This window comes from Necator americanus, chromosome V (genome assembly GCF_031761385.1).
Source record: "Necator americanus strain Aroian chromosome V, whole genome shotgun sequence".
Taxonomy (NCBI): Eukaryota; Metazoa; Nematoda; class Chromadorea; order Rhabditida; family Ancylostomatidae; genus Necator; species Necator americanus.
This window is the reverse complement of record NC_087375.1, coordinates 36,704,036-36,728,292: the sequence shown is the minus strand read 5'-3', so window position 1 is coordinate 36,728,292 and position 24,257 is coordinate 36,704,036. Positions and strand designations below refer to the sequence as shown.

Here is a 24,257-nt window from a genome sequence, read left to right as displayed (position 1 = left end):
GGAGCCTTCTCCACGCCTGCAACGAACATGAAACTCTGGAAGTGACGCGTTTTCTAACTTTTTTCTGTCCCAGGATTCCATGTGTCCCAGGATTTTACAACATCCATAAAAGTGATTATATTAAATGGGTTGACATTAGATGCTCCCATCTCTGATCATTTTTCTAAAGATTTTGAATGCAGAAAGAAGAGATGGCATTAGTGAAGCTCTTTTTTTTTCGTCACATCTGCTCTTTCTTCCTCTCTCGCATCGGTTCTTTTTCTCTGCTAACCTCCAATGAGAGAAATGCCGTTGAGATGTTGAGTATATGAAACGACTCCGAGAAATTTCCCATATTCCGGTTTTTCATACTCTCCAGCACCATTATCCTGTTTCAGAAAGATTCTAAGTACATAAGAAACTGACTGTCAGCTATATGTCGATCCACAACGCCTTGCCATGAATCTGCCGAGATATCATTAAGCATATAGAAGTTTCTGCGCTCATCCATATGGTCTTTGTTCTTAGGGTTTCGTTTATTAGTAACATCAACTAATACACGGCATAGTCTGTTCTGCGCCAACCTATCGAATTCACCTCTGATCGTCATCGGAAACAAACTGGAAGAGATTGCAGCGCACCAACTGTAGGCGAAAAAAAGGGCAAGCACTAGAACATTGCAGATGATCGCATAAAACGTTCAATTTCAAAATTTCACTATCCGTTCTCCAATCGATAGCTAAGACCCAGAAAAGTGCTCGTCCACACGTCGGGAGATGTCTTTTCATCGATGTTCGCGATCGTATCTTAGTACGCGCAAATGCCAAAGGAAGCAAATGCCGAGAAATACTGCCGATACCTCATGCTTTACGTATACTTCCACAGCATTGTGTTGAAGACATCACCCCACGAATCTGGGGTGGTACGGGTTTCAGGTGGAGTATTCGTATACGGGATCGTAGATTAAGGAGAGGAGGTGATTTCGTCCATTTCTTCCTAATTGCCGAAAAAAACGGCCACGAAGATACGATGCGGCTGACGCGCTCCAATAGAACTCGTGGAAAACAGCGCCCCGGTACGCTGGAAGCCGCATCTTCCTTACCGTTTTTTACGGCGATTAGTAAGAAATGAGCGGAATACCACCCGTTCCTGCAATCTACGATCCCTTGTAGTCTTTGACCATCAGAAATCCATATCATGTCAGATTCGTGGGGTGATGCTTTTAACATGAAAGCTGGCACAAGTTCCGTGTTCTCTAACCAGCTTAAAAGTCACTATCCAACAGCTCAAGCTTTTCTTAATATAAATCTTTCGATGAAAAAATCGTCAATTCATACTACCTATTGTTCATCGTGAACAAAGACAGAACAAATAACACTCCAAACTCCGTTCTAGATCTTTCCCAAACGGGGCCCGCACGCGTACGCGAAGTGGTCGCGGTAATAACTACTGTGTAGGGATGCGGAGACTCTTTAAATCTAGGCCCGTATCGTTCCAATGAATGACAGGTGGTTCAGTGAATCTTTATTGCCACAGACGACCGCACAGTACCAACGAAGACGAAGTATATGTCTAATACATATCAAGCAAGAGCCACTATAACCAGAACACGTCCATAACTACTTGAGTTGAAGTGAGGTCACGATAAGTGACCATTGTCCTATGTATGATGATAACTACCACTAACTTTAAGTGCCTGGAGCACTTTTGTTATGAAATCAATGTTCTGTTCGTGATCAGTGGCGTCGAAAATCCCTAAGAATCTCCACCGCGATAAATTTCAATGTGGTACCATAAGTTGAATTGTACCGATATTCATTCCCAACAGCTCTAAGCAACCATCTTGGAGTTATTTGCTCACGCAAACAATTTCTACTGAAGTGCAGTTACCAACCTTGTCTCACTGTGCATTTGAAGTTTCGAGCTCCGCTTTCTCCTAAACATACCACACCAGTAGAATAGCTCAAGAAGAGTGTGCGCGTGAGTTGTGATGGCTCACGATAATTTGGGATTTTATACCTAAGAAAGAAAACGGTGGTTCAGTGGTAATGTTTATCAAATAGATGCAAAAAAGTGAAGAGCACAGAAAAGATTGCCGGCCTGCTCCGCCTAGTACAAAAGCAACGTTCTAACAAACGCGCCGCTTCCTTGCCATATGATCGGCAAGTAGGCGACAGTATGCCAACGAACATTAAATATTATCAATTATCGTGTTCCGAGATTGGAACAAAGAGATACAAAATACTTTTAAATCTTAACATTCAAATCACCCCACGACAAGTTCATTCTGGCGACAATTCCTTACTAAAGAAGAATACTGACAGTAATTCGCAACTAATTTTGGCAACATTTATTTTTAATAGTTTTAAAATTCCCTAATTTTGTTACTAAACATTAGCTGCACACACTTATGCGCGGAAATGATGATAGTGAAAGTGTTTTGGGAGCAGGCAGGGCATCAACGTCATCATTTATGCTCTCATACTTCAGAAGAACCAAAAATGATACAATGAATCAATGAGGGATCAAAGTAAATGCTGCTCCTGCTGAGAGAGGTAATATTTGAAACTTCGCTCTTATATAAACATCAATGACGCGCCACAGGGCAATACGTGTATGATAAAAAGAAAACAGAAAAAAGAGAGAGAAGACTTCGCAACAGTAGGAAATAGTTTCCAAAAATTCTCCCTTAAGTTGGACAAAAATTGGAAGCATTCTACCTGTAAGATTTAATCCTCATATATGTCGTCGTTTCTTTGATCATGGAACCACATTCTGCCTCTCTTGCAATGAATGATCCACAACGGAACGCCCACCATCGCACTGCACCACACTTCTCAGAAGTAAATTCAGCTCCCGCCTAAGCCCGCTACGTTCAAATTTCCCGCCTCTCCAGTTCAATTTCAACCGATGTTACTGTATCAAGCGATCGTCTAAATAATTTCATTCAATCTCTATTGAGAAGTGTGTTCATGTAAAATCTGAATATGTCTACTGTGAGTAGGGATCCTTCACTACGGAAAGTGACATTGGATACTGAACTTACGTAAGGAACGCAACGAATCGTAAGCGCTACGTATTTCGTAGATCAGTGTCGCATTGATTTCTTTCGCAATCGTCAATATCGGTGGAGATGCCACGGGCGAGCATGCGCCAGACGTCCGTTGACCCGTACCATCCACTCGTTCTGTTCATTTCTGCTTTGTGGACACTTTATTCCTTTGTCACAGGTTTGCCTGTCGATGCTCTTCTAGGGATTTTCTATTAGTATTTCTAGGGATTTCCTATTAGTACGTACTCAAATGAATCTTGGAGTGTTTTTTTTTTGCTCATTTTCTGATTTCCAACCTACAACAAGATGTGTTGCTCCATCGTCGTCTGCTTCTTAAGGGAGAGTGCAAGTATTGATTCAGATGCACTAAAAGAATTGTTGTTCACGCTCCATGCTTCATCCATCTACAAAACTTAAGCGTTTGTTACCCGCATGGTGTACTGTAAATTTCCGTCCTTTCTGAAACACAGCTTCACTACTATTTTTAATAAACGAGGGTGAAGATGGGAATGCAAGAACCAAAGTGGGTGTTGTAACTTAAAAGAAAACTTTCTAGAATCTCTAACACTGCATAATTAAAAGTTTCATGGCAAGTTTTATCCTCACCATTAGTTTTGGATAGTATGCGTCGAAAGAAATAGCATTGCACTTTTTTTTACTATTCAATGCTACGCATTTCTCTGTGTAAAAACAACATCAGAATTAAATTTCATGGATTATTTTCTGGCTTATTTTATGGTCTCAGAGTTTCACGAGAAGACATGACGAAAAACAAACAACAATCAGCGCTTCGGCCATCTTTAAATTATTTACCATTGATTTAAATCGGTAGTAGCCTTCTAGAAACAATTACATTCAAATGAGAAGTGAGTTTGGAAATGAAGAGTGCCTTGTTCCAACTTCTATCCTGTGTTCTTCTCGCCTATCATACGGCAGATGTCGTCAGAACAATGACGAGAACTCAGTTCTTCGTTGTTCTTTGAAACCACTCCCTGTAAGAATGGAGGGAACGACAGCTGTTACGCACATTTGAACACATGGAGAGTTAACATTGGTCCAGGGACAAAGCATTCTAGGGACTTGTTAATGCAGATTCGGTAGGGAATGAATGGTGAAGAAGCTTGGATCTAGTGCTTATAGTCGGGTCAAAACGACAGGAATCGCGAGCGAAGTTGCAGTGCATTTGCGTACGCGCACGAAACGGCGCGGTGAAGGCAGCAGTTGGGACCGAGTTGGGATTGTCGCTAAGTGCAGTGATGGATGATGTCAGCAAGGGTTTCACCACGCTACGCTTCACCGAAGCCGCGTACGCAACTGCGTACGTGCTTTATGTCGTTCTGACCCTACTATGGACTCGGGCCGCCACAGAAATTTCTACCACAACTTCTTACAACAATCGAGGAACACCTTGCATACCCGTAGTTCTGGATTTATAAGTCCTTACCAGACCTAAGACTCATTTACCGTCTCTAAAAAACCGAAACTCCAAACTGATATCTCATTTCCAGTGAAGAGAGGCTTAACCACACGCGGAACCGTCGCCTGCACTCATCCACCCATAATAACACGTATCGTAGATAAGTACCCAAACTAGTATCTGTTGTTATACGCCGCCAGTAGTCTGCCGAGGTTTCTGGCGAGTCAAGTTGCCGACAGTACGCCAGAAGCGCTCCACAATCTGCCATCAGGCAAAATAAGCGGCAAAAGTTAGCATTGGAGCGTGATTGCTGGCCACAGGACTGACTGCGCCATGTCCTCTTTGATTTCAGTGCTGCCTAGTCTCGGGTAGAAGGCAGAGTCCCCAGAACTGTTCTCCAAACAAACTTCGTGTTATTCCAATTAGCTGGAACTAGGGGATCTCCGTTCTTCCCTTTGAACCTTATGAATTGTTGGAAATTTGTGTTTTTGTTTGCGCTTGCATTGCTATTTTGCTTTTGCTTTAGTTTAGGACATATAGCATCCTGCTATCGATTCATTTCCAAATTAATAGTTTTGTTGATGTTAGAGAAGTCTACAAACATACGCCTTTACTATATTTTCTGCCCGCTCCGCCCCCCCAAAAAAGAGGAAAAACTGCACCCAATCTGTACTGTTGAGATGTTAGTGGGAAGCTTTTACGTTTTTTTGTGTCAGTTCCATCGATTAAACAACCAGAGTCTGTCGAATCGATGTCTCTAACCGTTTTCCTCATTCTTTTTGTCGATTTTTACCGAACGTAATAATTATTCCCACTTCGTTAATGATTCGTTGATGTGTTTGATGCGTCTTAATTTAATGGTCATCGGTAACTATTACTATTTCTCTCCTTTCTAGATAGCAAGATTCTTCTTGAACTCAAGGGGGATTTCTTTGCGTATTCTTCTTCGTAATTATCTCAATTAGGATTGTAGATAAAATGGGTATCAAGGCGATCACACTCATTCTTTTCTAATCAGTCTGAAAAAAAAATGTTGTGAAAAAAGGTCCTTCGAATTAGAATATTCCTACGAGGCTACTTACAACGCACCACTCCTGTATATGCAGAAACGCACACCCTTTCTCTGCTCACTGCGCTCTCCCTCTTCTCTGCTGTACCTGAATCGAATTCACATCGCGTTCACTAGGTTCACTACATTCTGTGCTCATTACGCTTCCGCCTGATTTGATATTCAGCGCATGGGAGGCAAGTATAAATAATTTTAAAAAAGTCGGTCGGTAGGTATTGTATGTGTCTTCTCTCTATCTTTTATTCAGGGAAGTTTCCTTGCTTTCGTAGAATGTTCTCCCCGTGATATCTATTGATTATCATTAAGAATGATACCACACTATTGTTAGACAGCATGCGAATCCGCAACAATTACTTACTTTACAATAACTCGTTGCTTGACTGCGAGATAATTGTCTGCTACCGCACATTTTTGTGTCTACATTAATGTTGTGTTCAGAATATTGGGAGGACCAACGATCATTTCGGCTTTTACTGGGAGTAGCGCAGTCACGCAGTTTTCGATTGATCACATTAAAATTAACCTTGGATTTGGTGGTATGGTATAGTCCCCTTTGGTGCACCGCGCCGTTTCAAGCGCGGCCGCTTACGCAACTGCACTACATGTCAGGTCGTTTTCGCCCCACTCTATCTGTTGTTGTATTATCTTCATTTAGTTCCAGAAATCTTCACCGTTCTTCTGTATATCCATTTATTCTATTCGCTTGTATAAGTTTTATGCTTTTAAATTTTGTTTCTTTTTTATTTTAATGATCCTACTTCTCCTCTCATTCTCCTTCCTAACTGCATCGATATCTCAAATGTGGTGTATTTTTGCAATGTAAAGCGCGGTCGATCCCCTCCACACACTTTTATCATAAAATCTTCTAGGAACGACGAGCTGAACATAAGTTGGTGCAGTTTTTCAGTCACGGTGAAACACAGCCATGTCGACTTCTGGTGGGGGCGACGATGCTGCCGCCCCCAGTAAAGCAAGTAAGTGAATTATTTGCTTTCTCTATGGTTTTTAATCATATGTTGTTTTACAGCCGTTAGCAAAAAGGATATCCTTAGTGAAGCTGAAGCAAAGCTAGCTGCGCTTTCAGTGAGTTCCTCTGATGACTGGTGAAGGATAGGTTCACGAACATCTTTTCTTATTTGTGATGCAATTTTTTCTAAATGCTCTGATTTTCAGTTGAAACCTGCCGAACAGGTGATGGTAGGTAATGCTGCTCCAGGAACGTTAGGAATACCTTTTGCTATACAAACGAATGCTTTTGGTGTGAAACTCACAAAATCTATGACTTTTTGGCGGTATGACATCGTCATCTATGCAGAGATAAAGGCTGGAAAGAAAACAGTATTTTTCACAAAGAAAGGACGCGATGAGTAGGTTTTAGTGATATGATGATATGATTTTAATCATGATTTGTAACGTTGTGCATAGTTCTTTTCCAGCTATCTCATTACAAACCGCAAGTACAAATGCAAGCTTGTCTTCGAGGCTGTGGTCAGATCCTACTCTGACTTCTTTGGAGAAGGAGACGACCTGTGGTACGATGGACAAAGCGTGCTGTACGCAGGACATGACTTATTCAAAGGGCAAGACCGTGTTAGTTCAGGCAAAGAAAAAACCCATTCTTACTTATTTTATTCGAGCTCTGGTCTATTTCTGTCCAGGTTTTGATCTTTAACACCTTTTTTAAAAACAACTAATGGAATGTGGGGGTAAACAAGGAAGATCTTACTCTGAACATTCTCGTGAGCTGGGTATCCTTATTTGTCCTAAAAATCCTCCTAACACTGCTAAATTCAAGTCTCGTGAAGAGGAAAGTCAAATTTTTGACGTGTAATTGGAGCTATTGTCCATTTTGTAAGCTCCGAATTTTTGTTGAACTCGGCTCTGTTGAAAGCGCTGGTCACCCAAACACACGTTAGATGGGACAACCATGCTGAAGGTCTGGAATGTCGAGAATTCAGTTTCACAATTTTGTGGAGTGATGTGAAGTTCGCTTGGGTTTTCCATGTGTAGCCCTATCCCATCGGTGCGAAATGGATTGACGAAATGAAACTGCATGAAGTGTGTAGATAGAATGTTAGGTAGACGAATATTGTTCTTTCAAGAATCCACAAAAGTATCCTATCTCCGGCCAAGACTGTGGCGATGAAGCGCTCTCGGTCATCAACACTATAATATTCGACATCTCTCCTGTTCAAGACAACTACTGTGTGGGTGGATCTTTAATGAGTGCATTTCTTTTGTGATTTTTTGTTGTGAATAGTATGCAGTGATACAAAATTTTGTCATTTGAAAGCAGCTTTTTACAGATATCCATAACGGACAAAATTTTACGAGAAAACACTGCGAATTCTGATCTTACCAAAAACGACCGGACGATATCGCAGTTGATGGAGCTTGTCTTTAATCAAGTTGCAGTGATGAATCCGTGAATTCTTATGGTGTCTTTCATTCTTGGTGAAGCATTTATGCTCATTTTATCTCGTTCTAGGAAGGAGCATGTCACATTCGAAAGTGGGAAAACATTCTTCAATCATCCGTGGTTGTTCGGCTTTACGGAGAGAGATTGTCCCGACGTTGGTGGTGGAAAGAGGCTTTATCCAGGAATACAAAAAAGCGTGCGATTTATCGAAGGTCCCAGTGGCCGTGATTACAACAACCCAGCTTTAATTATGGACGGTGAGTTTGCCTAATCGGATAAGGTGATCAATTTTTCTGGAACAGCTTCTTTTCAGCAAAGAAAGCCGCATTTCACGAAGACATCCCTCTGGTCGAGAAGGCTAAACTTCTCATCAATGACAATCTCGATAGGAAACTTTCGGACATAGCTCTGAGAAGACTCAATTCAGGATTAAAAGGTTTCTATTCATGATTCATAATTGTATGATGGACTCATGAGACATCACAGCAGATTTGTTAAAGAATCATGCTTTTTCCTCATCTCTTTGTCTCTTCCTTTCGTTGTCTGTCTCTGCGTCCATTGGTGTTCCTAACTAACTTACAATAGCCAAAAACTGACGTTTTACTCGTGAAATTATTTACTGGTTATAATTGTTTGTCATGAATTCATTCAAATATTATTTTATTGAAGAAAATTCTCATTGTATTCTGAAAATGGTCATTTTAGGACTGTTTTTCTACACAAAACATACGGGATATGAAAGCGATCATCAAATATCACGTATCACCGAACACACAGCTGCTGACACAACGTTTGTTTTCTCATTGTTTTTTTTTTCGTTCTGGTTGAATGTTTCAGTCCGGATAAAACGTTGTTTTTCTTAAATAAGAAAACTATTGGCTTACAAAGTGTTTGGATTTAGTGATTAACAACCCCTATAATTTGATGTATGCTCTTCTTAACTTTGGCTCTGGGGTTGGGAAAACATCTTCATAAACTAAGGGTGTGATGACTTCTTCTATCTGAAATTTCGACAAATATCACCCACTGAGGTTGCACCCGTTAGAAAGTTAATCAGTAATAAGAGTGGATGAACTTGCAACAATCAATGGTTCACTTACGAAAAGAATTAGTACATTGTGGTTATATCACATCATCTGTACAAAAGTTCTTTACCGAAAATTTTGGGTTTTGAAGATTGGCATTTTCGCTTTATAAAGACTCAATTTGCTTTAAAAGTGTCTAATGCATTATGGTTTTTTTTTAATCTTACCTTGAAGTGTGGTTTTATTACTATTTATTCTCTGTTGTTCGACTCACATAGATATCATTAGCCAACTGTTATTTTTACTCAAATATTTCTCTGTTAACAAATCCTTGAAGACGGTATTTAAGGAAGATTTCATTGTTGGGTTCTCCTCAATAGTAAATAGAAATTGGTTCCGGGTATCACAAAGAGCAATCCCCAAACATCCTCTACAAATTTTGGAGCCAGATTGATCAGATGCATCAAGTCGGTCGGTTCACTCAACAACTGCTTAGTATCGAATAACGGAGTAAAAACGTCGGAAGTTGAGTGATGAGAATCCAGTCGACGATGCAACTCTTTACAATCTATACGAGTGATGAAATTCACAATACCCTCGTTTTTACTTTGTATGGTCGTAAAAAAGTTACCTTCTAGACTGATCAGTCCTGTGATCCTATTCTTCAAGGTGCCTGACCCCTATTTTAGTGCTGGATAGAAGCCAACGAGGAAAATTTCTCCGAACGCTGTTTTTGAATCTTTATAGGTTTGAAACACCAGATGGAAAGAAGATTACTATACTTGAATACTTCGAGGACAAATACAAAATTAAACTTCGGTTGGTGGTCTGTTTTCTTTTGTCCTCGCATTGTTCTTTTTTTTTTAGAATTGTTTCTTCAGTTACCCATACGCACCTCTTGTAATGGTACGCGAGCGTGGTCGCAGCAATAGCTATCCAATGGAATTGGGGTGGTTGAGAGCCATGCAGCGAGTCAACATCCCTCAGCAAACCCCAGATCAAATTCACAGAACTACAAGGGTAAGTATTCATTACAATATCCGATTTTTTGGAACATTTAAGAGCTTGCCATTAACAAACTCCAAATTGGGTTTTGATAACACAAGAAGCACTATTTAATTGTCTAGTCGAACTTCGAATAACTATTCCAACTACTTATTTGAATGTGGACTGAATAAAAATGTTTTCAAAATGCGAGCTTTTTTGTGGACAACCACAGTGAACTGGAAAACGCTTCTGCTTCTTATCGTATTTTTTTTTCATAAGAATTATCCAGCATCCGCACGTTTCAAGCGCTCAAACCTTGAGGAGTTGCTTTGAAATTCCAAAGGCTTGCATTGGTTTATATCAGAGTCTTGTCAAAGCAACCTGAACCCCGATGCAAGTGCTTAAGCGGCTGTTTTCAAAATTACATGCTGGAACCAGCGAATGCAATCGAGATGAGACCTTCGCTAGCTACTCTCATCTCTGCAGTCCAATTAGAGCTAGCGATGATCCCACTAGAATCCTTATTTGACATTTATTTTTTTATGTTATCCACATTCCATGACAGAACTGTGCTGTTGCTCCCGGTGAACGTCAAGATAACATAGTGAAGGGAGCTCGTGCAATGAAAATTTTTGGGTCTGATGACAATCCTTACGTCCAAAACGCTGGCCTCTACATTTTTAAGAACCCCATCAAGGTAGGTTCTATACCGTTGCTATATAGGTCTGCGTTAGAAGTTGTGCTTCTTAGGTTCATGGAAGATTACTGCCTCCTCCTAAAATTAAGTATCAGAGTGAATCGACTTCAGTTAGGGATGGAAAGTGGAGGTATTGAATTAATGCATCTAAAATACATCTAATTTTATCTTTTTTCAAACAAGTCCTTCAGAACACCTCGTGGTCCTCTTCTGATACCAGCGGAATGCGACCTTTGGGCAGTTTATGCCCTAGTGCCTACTCACGAGAAAGCCCGTTTCGATGATCGGGTGTTACGGTGAGCTCCTTGTCAATCCGGTTTCAACTATTTTTGATGAAGCCAAAATTTCAGCAACTTTGCTGGAGCATTCTATCGAGAAGCTATTTCCCGTGGAATAAAGCTGTCGGATCCCGCTGAGATTGTGGTATGTAGCTTTTCCTGATATTCGGTTAGCAATATCTCCCTAGTGGTTTTGAAATGCATATAGTGTGGAGTTCTAAGGTGAGACCCAAGCGGTGTTTTCAGTTGATGTCCACGGAAAGAGAACTAGAAGAACGAATGAAGAACGCGGCTCATCATAATTGCAAATTCTGTTTGATTGTTACAGCAGACAGTATTACTTCGGCACATAGTTGGTATTCCAAGCTGGTTTTTCTATACGTTTTGTGATCTAGAGAAAACATTAATATATGATGGTCTGTGTGACATCATGGGATTTCCAGCATTGTCATTTTGTCATCCTCTCGTTTATTGGTAAGTAACATCAAAGTTTTCTGAGTTATCTATACTGAAATGTTCAAACTAGCAGCGTCTCAGTTTTTTTTTTCTGTTAACCATTACCAAAAACAATGATTTGTGTAAAATGATCTTCTGACCGTTGAAAGGGGGAGGGGTTCGTTAGTAGACTTATCTCACAAACATTAGCACCCTTATAAATTCAGTCTACAGTAGGACAATACGGTAGTGTAATTGTGTATTTTTCATTTTGTATATTTTTACTTTCTACCTCTGTTTTTTCAGAGCAGATAAAACTTTGGGAGAGAGAGCTGGAAATGGTGACTCAAGATGTGAAGTTGACTAACGCTCTTAAGGTAAATGCAAACTAGTTGAATGAATTTTACAAATAATTATAAGGTGAGAATTTTTGAAGGTTGTCAACGAACGGCGTCTTGTTACCTTGGAGAACATCCTGCTCAAGGCTAATTTGAAGATGGGAGGACTAAACTATGAAATGGACCTGGAAGGAGTACTACCTAAGGATGAAACGAAGTAAGTCGACAACATGAGGTCAGAGCATTAAATAATGACTACGAATTAATATAGCACTGTCTTGTCACATACAAGTCCGCTAACTTTTGCGATTCCAAATTGAAGTCGAATCCGTTCGACCCAATCCCAAATGAATTGGTGAATGCCGAGGACTTCATCCTTTATCTCAAAAATTCTTGTTAAATTTTGAAACTTACCTAGGTAGGCTCGAGAATTTTGTTGTTCCAGGAATTGGGTTCGTCCTGGACGTCTGTTTCTTGGAATCGGTGTCAGTCATCCACCACCTTCAATGACCTTCGACGCGGAAAAAGGCACTCCTTCAGTAGTTGGCGTAAGTATTTCTGGAAATCAATGTGCTGGATTTGCGTAGTGTGGAATGATCATGTTATGTCGCTGCTGTCAGATTACCACGAGGCTTATGATCTCACTGCTGATGACATACCTTATTAACCACTCATATCACTTCACTTTCTTGATCCAGAATGAAAATGCGTTGTCCAAGGGTGACACACTTATTTTACTACTTCAAAGAGAAATAACCAAAAAAACATTTTTAAAAAATTTAAGTCCCGATTGAAATTTTAGTAGATTGAAAATCCTTGATAACTCAAACTGGAAAATTTGTAAATTCGAGAGAATGCTACCGAATACGATCTCGCGCTCGCGATTTTACAAGCCTGACTGTGGATGCCGCTTACAATCTTGCACTAGTGGTTGTCAAACGAAGAATGATACCTTTTTGAAATTACATTTCAGTATGCTGCAAACTTCAAAACTAATTGTTATGATATTGTTGGGGACTATCTGTTTCAAAGTTCACGAAGGGAAGAGGTAAGACTTTCTTACATGCGAAGAATTGGATACTAATATTGTGTACAGTGCTGCTCTAGACCATATCAACAATGTGCGAAATTGTGAGTAACGTTATCCCGAAATTCGCTCAGAATCACGATGGGAAATTCCCAAGAGATCTCATTATCTACAGGAGTGGTCTATCGGAAGGCTCTTTCGGCACCGTAAGAGTTCTTCGTATTTGCCTAATCGAGGATTAAAACTAAGCAACCGTTTTGCTCAGGTGCTCTCTCATGAGATCCCGCTTCTGCGGAGTACTTTATCAGATTTGGGAGCGAATAACATCAAAATCACTTTTATTGTTGCTCAAAAGGAACACAACGTTCGACTCATGCTGGAGAAAGTAAGTTTTATCTAAGCTTTTCACTTTCTTCCCTGTGCTCTACCATTGCTTTGATTTTTTGTCATACGATGTTTACAAAAGTTGAAATTAACTATTTCTCGAAATATCTCTGAGTGGGGTCCTTTGTTTTGTTCGTATCAAGAATTTGTACCATTGCAGATCGATCGCTCTCGTCGACCTACAGAGCAAAATATTCCTCCTGGAGTTGTTGTTGATACAGAACTCACTCATCCTTCTTTTAAAGAGTTCTACCTCAATTCCCACATTACCCTTCAGGTAGAGTTCTAATGTTTGAAGTAAAAATTTTCAACACTTCCTACTGGATTACTTTAGGGATCTGCGCGTACTCCCAGGTACACCGTTTTGGTTGATGATCTCAACTTGTCTATGGACGAGTTGGAAGGCATGACCTATCTACTTACGTATGGACATCAAATTGTGAACCTCCCTACATCTCTTCCAACACCTCTTTACGTTGCAAATCGATACGCCGAGCGAGGACGCAACACATACACTGCTCATCTGTAGGTTTCATGTTTTAGGTTTGGGAGTAAATTCCAGATTAGGTCGTATAAACAGCAAAAAACCAAATGATTGGAGTGAACTTATATGAAATCGTTACGTCATTTGATGACGGGATCCTTTAACGAATGCGAGAGACATTCCTGAGCCAATTTAACAAGAACTATTTTAGATACTGAAGTTTTGAATGTTGTGTAAAGGAACCTTTTCCATAGATGGTGGTCCTTCACTTGATTATGAACAATTGTGTTTTGTTTGTAGTCAGTCGTCCGGATCAAGTTCGTCTGACTCTGGAGCTTCCATGGACTTCGGTCGACTTGCACATCGACTCTCCTACAATGGCACAAAGCTGGAGAATATTCGCGTAAATGCTTAAAGTGCCTTCTTTAGACATATTTCCTTACGTTTTTTTTTACGATTTAGCATCTCCGGTGAGACCGTGACATTGTTGATTATAGTATGTTATTAATATGCATGTGTACATTATTACTGCATTGCTCGTGCAATTTGTTTATCCTTTATCTTATTATACGGATTGCTTGTTACAGGTGGTGTTCGAGTATTTTAGGAATGCCACACATTCCATTTAGTAGTATGCCAACTTATTAGTAGACTTAGCATTTGTTAGTAGTAGTATATAGTTATCTGGCGCATAATGAAGAAGTTTGAATTGTTCAGATGGCTTAGTTGGATGCTTGTTTTGAGCAAATTTTGAATTTTCTTTTTTTCCCTTTGAATATTATCAGTTTTAAATCGCATGAAATATAGCTCATATCTTTAAACTGTGCTAAAGGTACATTTACATCCTAACAAAACATGTACCATATAGTCTTCGAATATTGAATGACTTCTTATTAGTGAAGCAAAAGTTCTCCACCCTCCCGTCACCTAGATTTGACCGAGTTTTCAAAAAAAAACTACACTACACTACACAAAAGATGTGGTTTGCAATTTATCCGAGCGGTCGACCTCTCAACTGTGTATTAGCAATTGTAAGAGTTATTTCTTGCCGAGAATATAATTGCAAATAAAGAAGAACGACCGACTCCGGAACGCAGCGTTCTAACTTTCGATACGAAAGAGAACATAACACTAATCCCAGAGGCAAGAGGTTAGAGTCATTCTCCTTTGGCCAGGAATCGCTCGTCATCACGGAGAGGAAGTTCTTGATTTTAATGGAATTTCGTTGGTGATCAATTATATACATTCTATCATTAGTCCGAAATATTTTTAAAAATCTTCGAGCTGCTGGTTAGGATTGGTGCGGGGTCAGGATTCTCGCTGAATAACTTCAAATTTGTCTCCTATTCGTTTTTTGGAGGAGTTGCTGTAGTCCAATGATAAAAGTTCATCGATACGTTGATGAGATCAGTGTATCGATACTGCACAAAGTCAGAATTAATCCTTTTATCTCTTCCTTGCTAGATTTGGTGATAGCACAGGGAAAGTGACTTAACAAAGAAGTTGATTCCTGGAAGCTATTGTTAGAGATATAAGAAAGAGGGAAGGGGAGAGGGAACAAAAATATTGGCCTGCGCCTCTGAATTGAAGTGGAACGCTTCAGCTGGGATTGATCAACTTCAAGAACTTTAGCGAACGAACTGTTTCTACACAGAATATTAACTGTTTTTGGACCTCGTGATTGCGTAGAAGGATAGATGCCTGAATGAATATCAATCTGAGTGATATAGGCCTAAACCGGAAATCATGTAAGTTTAATGACCACGGCATCTAAAGGAGGAAGATAAATAAAGCGGTTATTAAGCACCATGTAAAAGTATTTCAATACATTTGAAGGGTAATAAAAAGAGCAAATGGATCTCTCAAATGAGATAATTTTGGATTAGGCGCTTTGAAGACACTACAGAATACATATAGTCGGGTCAAAACGACATGATTCAGAAGTCAAAATCAAAACGATGAGTGCAGTTGTGGTGCACTTGCGTACGAGCTCGAAACGGTGCGGTGGAGGCAACAGTTGGAACCGAGGTGGGACCGCGCCAAACTGCTGCGATGGGTGGTGCCTACCATATATATCTCAGCAAGATTAGTGCGGTTATCTCTCTAAATCGTAAATAAACCACTCTTTCTAACTCGTAATGAACTAACGCATATGCATAAGTGATATTTTATCAGTTTATTTGAGAAGTATGCAGAAAAATATGAGTATACCATCTTCCTTTGACCTTTTTCGAAATATGAGGGGCTCCCGATTTAATTTTGAGTACAAAACACAATACATACATAACAAAGGAAAGGGAAAATAATGAGAACAGTCCCTTTTTTGTATTAGCTACCAGGTATAGGACAACGCCAACAACAACAACAGCTTGTTATTACTATTTATTATGCGCCTAAGTATACAGGCGAGCCGCGACAAGTCAACGCTCATAACGGCGGCGCGGCGTTTGCGACGTTTCGACGAGTTGTCGCGCGGTGTACACAGCCGCATCGCGCCGGTAGCGACCGCACCATTGCCATTCTTTTCGCAATCGATCGACTTTTTTTTCTTCGTGAACTTTTTTACGCTTCAGAAATCTCCTTCGCTGTCACTGCCATCACGAAATGCAATGTTTGGCACATCTTTGAGCAGTAGTAGATCTTTCTTAGTTCTTCTCTAGTCCTGAGTCTTGAGCACGTAAAGGGTTATCTCTTGAGTTTTTTTAGTAGTGCTAGATGAAATGAGCCGGGAAAAATATAGTCGGTGGAGTGCACTCAGTGGCACCCTTTTTGCTCGACTCTCTAACCTACTTTTCTCTTTTAGTAATGTTAGCTTACATGTCATCCTCTATGACCCTCTAAGATCCTCTAGAACTAATGCTCAGGCTTTAGGACCCCGACTTATTTAATTATTTACTTCGAGAAATAAGGACGCCACCGATTACCCCCTCCCAACTATATTTTATCCGAAATGAGACCGATTGGAGAGCTTCTTCCTAGGAAACTTAATTTTTATTAAGGAGATTTCAGGTCTGATTGTTGTTTCAAAACCGTGAGCATCTTATAAGAATGTTCTTGACTTTGAATATCATCTAAAATGAAAGCTTCTGAGAGCAATCTAGTAACAATCTAAGCGTTTGTTTCACCTGTTTCACCTTTCTTTGAAATCAACATGGAAATCGCTCTCCCCATATCGTTAAGATTTAATTTTTGGAGAACTTTCAAATTAGCGTTTTGTAATAGTGTGCCTACGAGGTTTTTAGATGGAATGAATGATTTTTTACTTGCCCGATGTTTCGGCTTTTTCGCCGTCTTCAGAGGCCTAAAATTTAGAAATTAGTAATAAAATTCCAAGTTAGTGTCTTTGTAGAGAGGAAAATCCGATATGAAATCTTAGCATTATGTCGAAGCTCCTTGGAATGTCTACATTGAGATTATTTCCACTAATTTAAATTCAATCTGATCCAATTTGAAATCAAGATTTGCTAATTGAGCTCAAATGAGTGCTTCCATCAGTTAACCTCGGTGTCCTTCAAAATGTTCAACCTACCTAAACCTAACCTATTACGGACATTTATGATGGTTTCGAGCATTTTTCATTGATAATCGCCGTTGCGGGCAGATGTGGTGCAGTTGCTAAGAGGTTGAGCTGTGAGTGCGCGATCGATGGTTCAAAACTGCCCTAAACTAACTAAGGCTTTCATTCCTCCGATGGCAGGTGAATTGGCACTATACTGACTTGTTTGTGAGGATAAAAGCACTGATCGGAGACGTCGGCTCCCTTTCGCAAGTCCATTCCACATGCTGCACAGTTCTTAGACCCCGCGCGTCTCTTATTGATTGAGTGATTGCCCAAGTGGATTGATTCGACGTCAGACACTTTATTCTCCTTTATTCTTTGATCGCTGTCGAAACGCTCTTCTGTTAGTCAGTCCCAATCCCCATCGAGTTATTTATTGGTCTGAGTTTTAAGCGAAAAGAAACAAAAAGTAGTAACATAACCAACGCTATATTTCTGCCTCTTTGGTGCTTCCTGTTATCAATCGGACAGCTTATGGATACCTCTTTGATATGGATCGCTGAGTCTGGGTTCAATGATGTTGTTGTTCGTCGCTGCCCATTCTTTTTCTTCTTTCATGTCTTTCGCAGACATCAAAAATGCATTATCGCGGTAGTTTTTTGCTTTTTGCGTCTCGCTTGAAGACTAGAAGGAGATAGAAGATGCTACTTTTTCCCGATTCACATCCTCTAATTTCGATATGAGATGTGAAACGTAGATTTTTCGGTTTCCAATGAAATTTCGGTAATTTTTTCTGCAAATTCTTTTGCTCGTAAAAGATGTAGAGGAAATTACCGAAAATTTAGCGCGAGAAAAAGAATACAACCTAGTTTTTTTTCTTCTATTGATTATTGCATTTCTAAAATATACTAGTTAATGCTTTTTGTAGAAGCGAATCCTTCTATTGCTGCTTGCTGTCATGGTGTTATTCAATTTATACGTAAACAAATATTTATTCAGTCTTTTTCAGATCATTATGACTGACATGGACATTGAAACCAGTACGCCTCCATCATCACAGTTTCATGAGCCAAATGAAAACGGTGGGTGTGGAGATGTGTATTCTCACTTCTGTGTTATTTAATACAATCTATCATTTCTATTTAGGTAACAACCATGATCAGGAGTTTTCTGTGGAGCTACCGCCTTCTAACGCTCAAACGGAAACTGCATCTTCCACTCCAGCCACACCTACAGCGGCAGCTACACCTACAGCATCGTCGGTGCATGCTGAAGCATTGGTGGCTATGCCCGTGCTTCAACAGCATGGAGAGGTAAAGTTCTGTCTGTAATGACGTTCTGTCATCGGCTTCCTTTTTTTGTTTCAATTCATTCGTTAAATCCACTGAAAACAGATTTTCTAAGTCCACTTAAATTTCTTTCCTTTTATTCTATTTCCATTTAAACGTTTTTCACCTATTCAACTTGGATTTAGGTATTTGTCGGCCCAGGGTCAAAACGCGAAGCCCAGTTATTGGGTTTGGGTCTAACGAAATTGAGTTCTAGAAGGAAGGACGACCTACATTTGGCCAAGCGGTATGCCATGGACGTATCAATCAAACAGATTATGTTGCGTCAACAAAAAGCTCATCACGAGAATGTAAGATCTCTCAAAAATCCGATTTGAAAGCAACAACTGTCGTTTTCCGCTTTCAGCAACAGAAACAGGCGATGTACGCACAGGCACTTTCACTTATGGCCCGTGTCTATATCGGGTCGATCTCGTTCGAAGTTAGGGAAGAAATGATCAAGAAGGCTTTTGAGGTGTATGGACCTATCAAAAGTATCAACATGAGTTGGGACCCGACTACTGGTGTAAGTATTTTTCGTCGTACAGTTGTGCAATTTATAAAAGTTCTAGCAAAATCTGCAATTCTTCTAGCATCATAAAGGATTTGCTTTTCTGGAATTCGATGTCCCGGAAGCAGCTCTTCTTGCACAAGAGTCTATGAACGGTCAGCTGATGGGAGGAAGAAATCTGAAGGTAATTACTACGGTATATGCTATATGCTCGTCATAGGTGTGATAGGGAGGAGCGGGACCCTCCTCTGATGATGGAAGTCGAGCTCATGGGTGCAGCTCAAGTTATGAGGATCCCTTTGTCAACCCTCCAAAGATTATGGGGTCGGCGCAGCGGTTCCCACTATCGCATCTATGGTGTTTGCATTTATGCTTTTGTCAGTAAAACCAGACGGTTCTTTCGTAATTTTATTTAATTCGTAAGCCATTGTATAGGCAGCTCGCGTCTATGATTCCCAACTATTCTGAATTGCAGTCAGACCTGTTGGCGCATCCCTAGCGGGCGAAAATGCAAGTCTTTATTCTTTTAAGTGTTGGGAGTTGTTTGCTGCTCAATCCCCTAGTATTTATGGGTGGGATTTAAAGGCATCGGCCCACGAATCCGAGGTGGTGCGGGTTTCAGTTAGGTTATGCCTACACGAGGTCGTAGATTATGGGGAAGAGGGCGATTCTGCCCATTTCTTTCTAATTGCCGTAAAAAAACGGCCCGGAAGATGCGGCTTCGAGCGTTCCGGGGTACCATTTTCTACAACGAGTTCGATTGGAGCGCGCCAGCCTTGTGCACGTGCCGCATCTTTCGGGCCATTTTTTACGGTAATTTGAAGGAAATGGACGAAATCACTCTCTTCCCCCTAATCTACGACCCCGTTAGGCGTAACCCACCTGAAACCCGCACCACCCCAGATTCGTGGGGTGATGCCTTTAAAGAATCACAGTCAGGTAAAAACGACTCCAGCCATGGTGCATCCAATTACACAGTTGCATCACCAGCGAGGTCGTTTTGATCCAACTGTACCCATATCCTCATTTCAAATGGTTGAGAAACATTCTACAACTACGTTTCAACATGCCGAGATTCAAAGACAGTCGAGCATTGGCAACACTGTGAGAAACATTCATTCATCGCTTTCATTGTTTATTATTTGTTTAAGGTTGGCCGGCCTTCGAATATGCCGCAGGCACAGCCTATTATCGAAATGGTACAACAGGATGCTAAAAAGTACCACAGGTGATTAATAGTTCTAATAATTGACAAAAAGCTTGTGCAGGTCTTCGGTTGTAATTTGGAAGCTCTTATTAATATGTTTTTAGGCATTCCTTTTTCGTATTCGTCCTTCTAGCGACTGCAACTGCTCTAAATTCTGTTTTTCTTATGCTACCTTGTATATGAAAGGAATTTAATGATAATGTGTTTAGATCTGCTAGTATATCTTCCAAACAATTTTTTGTTTTTGTCGTTTCGCTCAAAACTGTGATCTTTCTGCTCTTTTTTAATTACAGAAAGTAAAGCTACATGTGAATGGGAAGCCTCGTGCTCGCTATCCGCTACAGTCCCCTTTTTTACTAGTAGCGTCGAGTTTTTCCATATTTGAACAGTATTTAAAGTCCAAAATGCGCCAACAGTAAGAAATTTATAACCCTCTACAATTACAGAGTTTACGTGTCTTCAGTACACCCCGACCTGTCGGAAAGCGATCTGAAGAGTGTGTTCGAGGCCTTTGGGGAAGTGGTCAAGTGTCAGCTAGCTCGACAAAGTGCTACCGGGAAAGGAAGTCATCGGTTTGTGTTGTCCTGTAGTTTCTTTCTGCATAATTTCCACCCGGTTCATTATTCGTACACTATAGTGGCTTTGGATACATTGAGTTCAACAACGCTGCTGCAATGAATGAGGCGATTTCTGGCATGAATATGTTCGATCTTGGAGGACAATTCCTTAGGGTAATTTTCATTCATTCTCTTTGTTCCCGAGGATTCGGTTGATTCAGAAGAAAGCGTTAAAGGAATCGTAAAAATGGGAACTTATAGCTTCCATTTTTGTTTGTTAGCGATAAGTAATGTGGACGTGTTTGTTCATCTAGTAGCTCGCAGACAAGTGTGCGAAAGAGGATTAGGGGAAGAGAGCGCACATACAGAGAAGTATGCAGCGAAGATGTGCGGATACTCGTTAGGTTGCGTTTAGTAGATGCGAGCAACGCGCTCTGCTATCTTGGAAGATTCCACAATATTGCCAAAAATGAAAGATTGTTTCAGTGCTGTATAGCTCATTTTTCAAAAAAAAAAACATGTGGTCTGTCACGCTTTAAAGTTCTGTAAGTTTTCGCATACTGATTCCCGCAGTGTTTTCTAAATCTAACTTTCTTTGGCGTTTACCTTTTTACTTAGTAATATAAATAGATTCAATCTTCTTATCCTCTTTTTAACAGGTTGGTCGATGCATAACACCTCCTGAAGCATTGACTTATCTGTCACCTCAGACTCAAGCTGCTTTACCCACTGCCGCTGCTCAAGCTGCTGCTGCTGTTACAGCCAAAGTTATGGCCGCTGAAGCATCTGGAGTAAGTTTTTTTCTTCAGTCATTCATACTTATTGAATGCATGAAGAAGAGTACTGATTCTATTTTTATAGGCTGCAAAAAATCAAGGATCTGGGTCCAACTCACCTCGACCAATGAGTCCTGCTCCAGCTGCGGTCCCAGTACTTTCAAATCCAGGAATTGCTTGTCCTTCTCCGCCGACAGTTATTACTCCGTCTCTGCCACAACCTACATTGGCCGTACCACCTCCTCCTGTTGCGGTAGCTGCGCCGCATTTGTACAATGTAAGGATACAACTCTTGAATCTTATCTCCACTCAATTTAGTCATTTGTATCTTTTTTTTGTTTGTATGGTAAAACTAGACAATTCAGCCTCCACCAGTCGTTCAAGTCCCTCCAGTTTCTTACCCACCATCAGACTATGGAATGCCTCCACCACCGCTCAATGGATATCCGCCTATGGCTCCTCCACTTAGTGTTGTTAGTTTCCTTTCTTCAATAATGCATTTACAACCTTGATCAGTGATTTTCAGCCGCCAGTTCCTCCTCCTCTTGCAACTCAGCGTGGTTTCGGTGGGTTTGCACAACCTCCCGTCCCTGTCCCTGGAGTACCACCACCAGTTGTTCCACCACCAACTATCATGCCCCCTCCACCACCGCCTGCTGCTCGTTCGCAGGCGCCTGCAGCGCCTAAAGTTGAACGATCGTTTGAGGAGAAGGTTGGCTTATATTTCCATTCTCTCCCTCGAGCGTAATATCAGGTTTTCTTAATTCTAAGGATTTATAACGCGTTAACGAATTCTCTTCATTTTATTACAGATGGACCGAATTTTGGAAAGAACAAAAGCCAAACAAGAAGCAAAACTAGCAATGCCTGTGACGTTTGGAGCAATAGATCCTTTGTTTGCTCCAAAGGATCCTCTTGCGGGTGGAGAGGACCAGGAAGGTACAGGAAAATTCATATGCACGAAATTCATTCATACACAGTTGCCATTCTTGATAGGATAACATTATTACAGGACCTCTCGCTATTACTGGAAAAGCAAACCAAGATGTTCAAAGCATGGCATTGGCGCTCATTGGCGATAACCAGTTAGCACTTAAAGGACAAAAGGTTTTGTCAAACAAATCTGTTGTTTTCGATGTTTTGTAGTGGATCCCAAACAAGCATTAAAAATTTTATGTTAACGCAAACTTTGTTAGTTTTTGATTCGTCGGTTTTGGATTCCGTTGTGGTAGCTGACAAACGATTCAGGGCATTAGATTTTCTAAATTTGTATACAACATCAATGCTTCTAGAATGCTGCACAAGGTGATACTGCAGAACCTCAAAAGAAGAAGAAGCGAGTGGTAGAAGCGAAGAAGATTCAACCCAAAGTGAGCTTTCTTTCGTTATGTATGGATGTTTGTTTATCTTTTGTGGATTGTCAGCAGTTGTACTTTCGTGTGGGATGTCTGTAGAATCAAATTTTTCGGTCCATTGACCTTGTTGAAAGTTCATTTTATTACAGCTCAACACAGCCCAAGCACTGGCTGCTGCCGCCAAGGCTGGAGAGCTTTCTGACGCTGTTATTAACGAACAGATGAACAGTGAAGATGCGACGCTTGCGTCACAAGAAGGACTTGCCATTCGGTGAGTTTCAGATGTGACTTCGTTGTTTTTTTTTTGTTCTTGTTTGGGTTTCATTTACACATGAATATAAAATTCGACTCCAACTTTTCTAGTGGGAACGATGCTCGACACTTGTTAATGGCTAAATTGATGCGTACAAATAGGTCTACCGTATTAGTTCTTCGAAATATGGTTAGTTGCCTTTGCAACCTTTTGCCAAAAAATAGTCATATTTTAATAAACTAATTGTTTTACTCCAAGGTTAATCCCGAGGATATCGACGAGTACTTAGAAGAGGAAATCAAAGACGAGTGCTCCAAATATGGAGAAGTTCAAGAGGTACGACCTTTTCTTTTTCTCACTGATGTGTTTATAAGATCGATGACTAGTTACTTGCTCTTAATCTTGACGATCTTATTTGAGGTTGTCATAGCAAATGATCAAAATGCCGGTCTAGTGAAAATTTTTGTTCGATTCGCAGACCCGAAGCAGGTTGGTGTGGCATTTAGAGGACTGGCATAACTTTATCCTAGAGACTCTCATAAAGCGTTCTTGAATTCAGGTTGACACTGCCCGCGCTGCCCTTGACAAACGATTTTTCGGTGGACATACAGTATCAGCAGAGATATACGATCAAGCGATGTTCGACCACAATGATCTCAGTGGTTAACCTGGAATTAATTGAAGAGATTTTTTCTCGCCTGTTTGTTATATTTATTGGTTGTTTTCCCAGTTTTTGTGCAAATACGGATCTGTTAGGTGTATGCTGTAAAAACATTGTTCTTATTAGACTATAATACCTTTGTTGTCATAACCTGTGACCTTTGTGGTACACGACACTATGGAATTTTAGAAGATGCTGATGTTATCTATTTGTTCCTGACTGGCCTGAGTTCATGCACTGTATAAAACATTTTCTGATGGCCTTCATATTGTTTTCATAGGAGGGCAATGAACACTGTTGCAGTTTATGTCGCCAGGAATATCTTCTCTTATGGAAGATGAGTGATCCACAACCTCTGTGCAGTACATTTTGGGAGGTGTGAAAGTTAACCTTGAAATAGCACGAAGAATATGTAAGTAGTGGTCTGCGTGCGGTGCTGACTTGTTCTTTTTTGAATTGATTTGCTAGTGATGTAGGAATACTTTTGAAATGTCGGACATAATGGAAGTATTCATTGGA

At 40.4% G+C, this 24,257-nt stretch overlaps 2 protein-coding genes across 4 annotated transcripts; one reads left to right on the top strand and one right to left on the bottom strand.

Annotated features, from left to right (window-relative positions):
* Nucleotides 1-1,759: 1,759 nt before the first annotated feature.
* Nucleotides 1,760-4,716, bottom strand: RB195_016302 (uncharacterized protein; the record flags this gene model as incomplete). Its single annotated transcript, XM_064207396.1, has 4 exons — nucleotides 1,760-1,809; nucleotides 1,874-1,998; nucleotides 2,700-2,802; nucleotides 4,617-4,716. 4 exons carry the CDS (start codon nucleotides 4,714-4,716, stop codon nucleotides 1,760-1,762), a joined length of 378 nt encoding a protein of 125 aa, XP_064063277.1.
* A 1,726-nt stretch (nucleotides 4,717-6,442) lies between these two features.
* On the top strand, nucleotides 6,443-23,744 carry RB195_016301 (uncharacterized protein; the record flags this gene model as incomplete). Of its 3 annotated transcripts, XM_064207395.1 has the most annotated exons (45): nucleotides 6,443-6,491; nucleotides 6,545-6,600; nucleotides 6,691-6,884; nucleotides 6,954-7,107; nucleotides 7,620-7,724; nucleotides 7,824-7,942; nucleotides 8,006-8,193; nucleotides 8,250-8,372; nucleotides 8,642-8,726; nucleotides 9,709-9,780; nucleotides 9,843-9,981; nucleotides 10,514-10,645; nucleotides 10,699-10,775; nucleotides 10,837-10,941; nucleotides 10,996-11,068; nucleotides 11,170-11,275; nucleotides 11,665-11,735; nucleotides 11,795-11,913; nucleotides 12,142-12,244; nucleotides 12,670-12,744; nucleotides 12,804-12,929; nucleotides 12,989-13,108; nucleotides 13,268-13,384; nucleotides 13,442-13,632; nucleotides 13,892-13,994; nucleotides 18,100-18,172; nucleotides 18,237-18,403; nucleotides 18,565-18,729; nucleotides 18,786-18,944; nucleotides 19,012-19,113; nucleotides 20,081-20,157; nucleotides 20,583-20,708; nucleotides 20,774-20,867; nucleotides 21,353-21,484; nucleotides 21,555-21,746; nucleotides 21,835-21,942; nucleotides 21,996-22,181; nucleotides 22,282-22,408; nucleotides 22,482-22,576; nucleotides 22,762-22,839; nucleotides 22,974-23,095; nucleotides 23,188-23,266; nucleotides 23,336-23,413; nucleotides 23,498-23,566; nucleotides 23,637-23,744. In XM_064207395.1, the coding sequence occupies 45 exons, from the start codon at nucleotides 6,443-6,445 to the stop codon at nucleotides 23,742-23,744; spliced, it is 5,139 nt and encodes a 1,712-aa protein (XP_064063275.1). The 3 variants fall into 3 exon arrangements, with proteins under 3 accessions (XP_064063275.1, XP_064063276.1, XP_013293153.2); XM_064207394.1 differs by lacking the exons at nucleotides 18,100-18,172; nucleotides 18,237-18,403; nucleotides 18,565-18,729; ... (15 more) ...; nucleotides 23,498-23,566; nucleotides 23,637-23,744 and having other exon boundaries at nucleotides 13,892-14,006; XM_013437699.2 differs by lacking the exons at nucleotides 6,443-6,491; nucleotides 6,545-6,600; nucleotides 6,691-6,884; ... (20 more) ...; nucleotides 13,442-13,632; nucleotides 13,892-13,994 and having other exon boundaries at nucleotides 18,106-18,172.
* Between the last annotated feature and the right edge of the window lie 513 nt (nucleotides 23,745-24,257).